General features: G+C 45.9%; 1 protein-coding gene across 1 annotated transcript; it reads left to right on the forward strand.

The window, feature by feature from the left end:
- Window positions 1-126: 126 nt before the first annotated feature.
- On the forward strand, window positions 127-5,870 carry znf276 (zinc finger protein 276). The gene is made up of 12 exons (XM_068313154.1): window positions 127-242; window positions 745-987; window positions 1,560-1,869; window positions 1,968-2,014; window positions 2,111-2,512; window positions 3,970-4,042; window positions 4,448-4,528; window positions 4,634-4,750; window positions 4,825-4,900; window positions 4,984-5,101; window positions 5,412-5,511; window positions 5,600-5,870. Exons 2-12 carry the CDS (start codon window positions 780-782, stop codon window positions 5,868-5,870), a joined length of 1,803 nt encoding a protein of 600 aa, XP_068169255.1. The 5' UTR covers window positions 127-242; window positions 745-779.
- Window positions 5,871-6,021: the final 151 nt, after the last annotated feature.

Here is a 6,021-nt window from a genome sequence, read left to right on the forward strand (position 1 = left end):
TTTTTCTCATTTAATAGATGGAGTAAATTTAAGGATCTTCCACGTAATGCTTTCATTATGCCTGGGGGGCGCCAGGGGGCGCTGTTTATTATAGTCTGTCATGTTCTCCTGGAGTTTGTTGTCGTAGCTCTTCCGGGTTCCAATGTTTACAACTGAGAGAGTCGTTTCCTGCCTGCTGCTAACCGTCGTGTGTTTTTAAACCCACCATGTCGTTCCAGTGCTAAAGTCTTCAACCTCTGACGGTAGGCTTCATCACGTGACTGCATCGGTTTGGAGGCGAACGTAAAACATGCGGACCCACGAGCTACACAACGTAGCAGCTAATTCAGGCTAAACAGCTAGCAGCGGCTAGTTTAAGTCGGCACTAGGGAGGACACGATAGTCTGTTAGCGAGGTGGGAAACTTCATCTCTGTGAATGAAAACACTGGTGTTCAAGTAAACACTGTGTTTTCAGCTCAATCCCTCCTACCAGGCTTTCTAAATAAAACTCACACCACTTGTTCCAATGTTTTAATTTTATATTGAGCATTGAGTCAGATCAAGTCCAGAGTTCATAGAAAACCATAACGTAAATATGTTGGTGCACAGAGGGTCTCTAAAAAAATAGATGTTGAAAAGATTTTACCAGCATAACCTTCATTCAAAAAAAAAAAAAAAACCAGGATGAGACACTGGAGAACAATTATAAAGAATGTGATTATTTTCCTGGCATTAAATTAAGTTTATTCGTGTTTTTGGATCAGGATCAGCTGATGGGAGCCCATGTGTAGAAGAAACGATGAAGAAGCGAAGCAGACTTCCTCGATCCAGCAGCACAACGGTGGGCGTCGGTGACAAGAGGCCGCCTGGAAACAGAGGAAGACCTCGGAAGACCCTTCCTGTAACCAGCGATCGCTTCTGTCTCAAGACAGCTAAGGCGAAGACGAGTAGCTTCTGTGTGGCAGCAGTGGATCAATCAGAGAAACATCCCGAGTCCAAACACTCAGGTGAGGGCCTCCACGCCAGCCCCCACGCAAAGGGTCATCTGTGAAGAAAGACAGTCACTGCAGTGACAAGTGAGGTCAAGTTCCCCTCCATGAAAGAAGTAAAGTCCATCCATCAAGTTTAGATCCAGAGCACAATTCAAAAACCATAAAAAGAAAATGTTTAAACTTTGTACACTTATTGATAAAATGCTGGGTAGATTTTTGTCATTTTAGTTTTATGTATTTTTTAATTAAAGAACAAAAAATAAAGCATGATGGGTACAACTAACAGGAACAACTTATTGAAAAGCTTTAGGTTAGTTTACTACAATACAGAAAATGTGTGTTCTTTGCTAATAATAATTCAAGCCTGTTGACCAAAAAGATCCAAAAATCGAAAATGTGTTGTAGGAGCCCCAAAGGTGTGCATCAATCATTATCATTACTTGTATTTCCTGATTTTAATTTTAATTGCATATTCAAACATAGATGTTTTTTTTCCCTGTCATTTCCTCATAAGTAGCATCCATTTGTTGATTTTGCATCATGACTAAAAGTCTGGAGAAAAGCTCATCTGTAATTCTTCCTCGCAGGTAGACTTACGACCGCCGTCTGTCGACTCTGTCACGGGAAGTTCTCCCCACGCAGCCTGCGCCACGCCTTCCAGTGGCCTCAGGATCCCGCGGCCATTGTGGGTGACGAGTCAGAAGATACTACCCAGTCACCGCTTCTGTTCCACACAGATTTCCAGCAACTAGTCGGGGTCCAGTTGGACCGCGACCCACAGTTATCTGAGTTCATCTGCAAGAAATGCCACACAAAGTTCTACAAATGCCACAGCATCCTGAGCAGGTTCCTGCAGAGAGTCAACCTGACGCCAGTTGGGACGAATATGAGGAACCGGTCAGTTCAAGGGTGGCTGGAAAAACAAGTATTTCCTGCAGGATTTTCAATTACTCAGCCAGAAAATCTGCTAATTTAAGTAACTGTTTCTTTTTCAGAAAGAATGCAAAGCCTCCAGAGTCGTTACCACATCATGACTCACATAGTAATGAAAATATTTTTTCTATTCAGTTTCTTTCACTTTCTGTTCAGATCTTCTCTAAATACAACTCAACAAAGCAATTCTCCTGCTTTCTCCCAGCTCCATCTTCCTTTTCTTCAGACCCTAAGTGCCTCCACAGCCTGGTGTCCTGGGCTCACCACCATGGGGAGTCCTGCCACTCCTGCCCCGACCTGAAGGAGGTGCATGAGGGCCAGTGTTGGGGTTCTGTGAAGGCCGTTTGGGGTTGTGTTAATGGTCACAGATACATCATGGACACTCAATGCAGCACAAAGACCCACACAGGGTGTACTATGAACTTCACTAGTGACGCCTTAGGGAGTGCAAACGATGAAGGAGTGATGTCAGAGGAGGAAGACAAGGAGCGGAAAGACGAGGAGGAGCAACCCAGCCGGTGTGAAGGAGTCCTGGTAGACGGTGCACCGGCTCAGCAAATTTCTCCTGCAGTCACAGCGCCAGCCCAGCGGACTGGGAACACCGACGGTGAGATTAACACCAGATTAGATTCTGTCAGAGAACAAAGCAGCACTGTCGTCTCATCTGTTCTGAAATTCATCTTCTCGTGTCATAATCGTCTTTCACTGAGATCCGTTTTAGAAGACCTAAATATGATCTCAATTTCTATGTTGCCTGTTTCGTTTTCCGTATTTCTTGATTATATTTTCATCCTGGTCCAGTCAATGCCACAGATTGGTGATGATAAAAGCACACTCAGCAGTATCTGTCAATAAGGAAGCGATGTCACAGATATTGTGATTGTAAACAATGGAAGATTGAATCTTTCAAACCCTGCGGTTTGTTGGTCTCTTTAGTTAGTGGGTGACACTGAATAATATACATGTTTGTGTTTATTTATGTAGCCCCCTTCTGCTGTCCCTAGCAAATCCTATGGGTGACTAACCTGAGTTCGTTGTTCCGATCCTGCTGTTGATGGGCTTCAAGTGATAACTTGTATTGTTATTTACTGTACCATTCCCTATTAGCTGTGAGAAAGTACTATTCACTATCCTCTACAGTAAATGACACGCCATCACATTTAACCATGCACGTGTATTCGTCCACACACAAAACACAGGGCATTATCACAAACATCAACAAGTAATATAAAACAAAAACCAGTCCAACAAGTACTGAAATAAAACTTACTCTAAGCCGGCAATAATGACTAAATGTCCAAATACCCAGTCCACGTGCGTTGCAGGCCTGGTGCTTGTAGTTTCTTGGCGTAAGGATCCCTTTCGCCACTGCTCCTGGGCTCGTAGCACTGCACTAACGAACTCCCAGTCCGCCAAAAAGGATGCTCCTCGGCGGAGAATTGGTCCCCACCTGCTCCCTCTGCGGCAGCGAAACTGGCGACTCCACATGTTGTCCCTCCCTTGCCAACCTGCTCCAAGCTTCGGACCAGGCTCGTGGAAAACGTGCGCTAAACACCACCACACTCCGTTCTGAATCCGTCCGGTTCTCTCTTCGTCTTCCCCGTCCCCCTTCGCTTCTCTCCATCTGCTCCCGATCTTCCGGCCACCTGACTCTTTCCCCATGCCCCATTGGTTCATGAAACCCACAGCACCTTTTGCAGGTTAGTTCCCCTGTGTGTGTCCTTTTTCATAGGTCTGTGAGTAAACAAATTCCCTCCCAGTATCCCCAGCAATACAAAGAATACACCACACATTTCATCAAACAAGTAAACATAATAATTCAACCTAATAGTGAGTTTTCCTCCAACACTCGCATTTTAATAATGCTTTACCCAGCAAAGTTTATCTGTGAAATGATATTAATACTTTTATTTTATCAAATATTTATTAACTATTTATTAACAATTTATTAACGATTTGTCAATAATAATCTTAGCCCTACTAAACGCAGGGCTACATTTACTAGAAGAGGATGAAGTTTATGATGTTGTGTTGAACTTTAAACCCCCCCCCTACATTGTCCAGGTCAGGAGGAGGCACGGTCTCCTGCTCCAGAGCAGCTTGAGGACAGGGCTGACGATGGCAATCTTTCTGACAGGTTGGTTGTGTTCTTCATCGTTCTGGAATACTTTTATCGTTCTCTTGACTGTTGGACACCTGTGAGAGAAAACTCCTGTTTTTTTGTACTTCATTTAGATTTACAGACATCCAGGATTATCTTCCTTTTTGACTTTACATGCACTAAAAATCACAAGTAGTTTTTAGCTTTGAGTCCACTCAACAGGAGATGGACCTGAAACCGTTTGCAGTCCGGTGTGATGCTGAGAGACTGGGACATTCAGTCTAGATAGACTGGGGCGTCTCAGACATGATAGTGTGCAGATTGTTGTTAATGATTGTGTTGTGGTGTGTGTGTGTGTGTGTGTGTGTGTGTGTGTGTGTGTGTGTGTGTGTGTGTGTGTGTGTGTGTGTGTGTGTGTGTGTGTGTTGTGTGTGTGTGTAGGGTCGTGTCTGATGATGATTTTGAGGACAGGAAAGAGGTTCTTTCAGACACGGAATTGTTTGAACCATACACAGAGAAGAGGTAGGTACCGGCCTTTTTCCTTCTTTCTCACGCATAGAGGTGGGAGCCGATCCCCACAGGAAGCCAGCGGGTGTATTTAATGTACTTCTGTCCCCCGCTTCCAAGAGCTCGCAGGGGGGCCGTCACCAAGAGAAGACAAAACCAGAAAGCGCCAGAGGAGCCCAAAGTCAAAAAGAAACCAGGACCCAAACCTGGCTGGAAAAACAAGTTCAAGCCTAAGGGGTGGGTTGCCATGACGACAACTGTCCATTTTAAACCTGTGGTCCAACAACAATTATCACTGTTTCTATTTTCAGAGAGGAGCTGCCTAACATCTACAAGTGTCCTTATCAGGGCTGTACGGCCGTCTATAGAGCTCCTGATGGCCTGAAGGTCAGAAGAATTTGTAATTAAGATAATATGATGTATGTATGTACTTCCTGTTTGCTGTGCCTCAAATCTCTGATGTTATTTAGAAGCACATCAAGGAGCATCACGAGGAGGTGAGAGAGCGACCCTGTCCTCATCCTGGCTGCAACAAGGTCTTCATGATCGACCGCTACCTGCAGCGACACGTCAAGCTCATCCACACAGGTGAGGTCCGCAGGAAGGTTCCCGTTTCTTCCCGGACGGTTGACGGTACCATTGTTTGCACACGATCCCTCCATCACACTTTCTCAGATGAGTCTGGCAGAGATGTTCAGTGACGATCATTGGACTCGATCAAGCCAGAGTCCAATGACCTTAATCTGAACAATCATGAGGAGTCATCAGAACCGATGGCGTTATTCTGGATATGTCCTGAGATGACTGGCTGATCTCTCTTCCAGATGAACATCCTCCTCCGCTGCGGAGATGGGGTCTAGTTTTTGTCTGTATTCACGCCTGTCATCTATGTTTGTAGAGGAGAGGAACTACATTTGTGACCAATGTGGACAAACCTTCAAACAGAGGAAACACCTCTCAGTTCACCAGATGAGACATTCAGGAGCCAAGCCGCTGCAGTAAGTACGACGATGATGATGATGATGATATGAGTAGTCCTGTTTGAGAAGCAGGACCTGGGTGGTAACAGCCTTTATCCCCCTTCAGATGTGAAGTGTGTGGTTTCCAGTGTCGCCAGCGGGCATCGTTGAAATACCACATGACCAAACACAAGGCAGAGGCTGACCTGGAGTTCGCCTGCTTGATATGCGGGAAACGTTTCGAGAAGGCCCACAACCTGAATGTCCACATGTCCATGGTCCACCCGCTGACTCAGGAGGAGCCTCAGAGGGGCAGCAGCCGTCAGCAGCAGCCGCTGTACGACCTGCACACCATCAGCCTGACCGGGGAGGTGGTCCAGCAAGACCAGGACAGGTGACGGCCGGCTGCAGGTGTGTTCGACCCGCCGGGCCGGGACGACTGCTGACCAGCCAGACCGTGGTCTCACATTCAGGTCGAGGATCCAAGAGAGAAGTCCAAGAAGTGTCTACATCTCACAAACTGTTGCCTTCAGCGTGCAGACAATGAAC

The sequence above is a fragment of the Antennarius striatus genome, chromosome 4, assembly GCF_040054535.1.
Source record: "Antennarius striatus isolate MH-2024 chromosome 4, ASM4005453v1, whole genome shotgun sequence".
NCBI lineage: Eukaryota > Metazoa > Chordata > Actinopteri > Lophiiformes > Antennariidae > Antennarius > Antennarius striatus.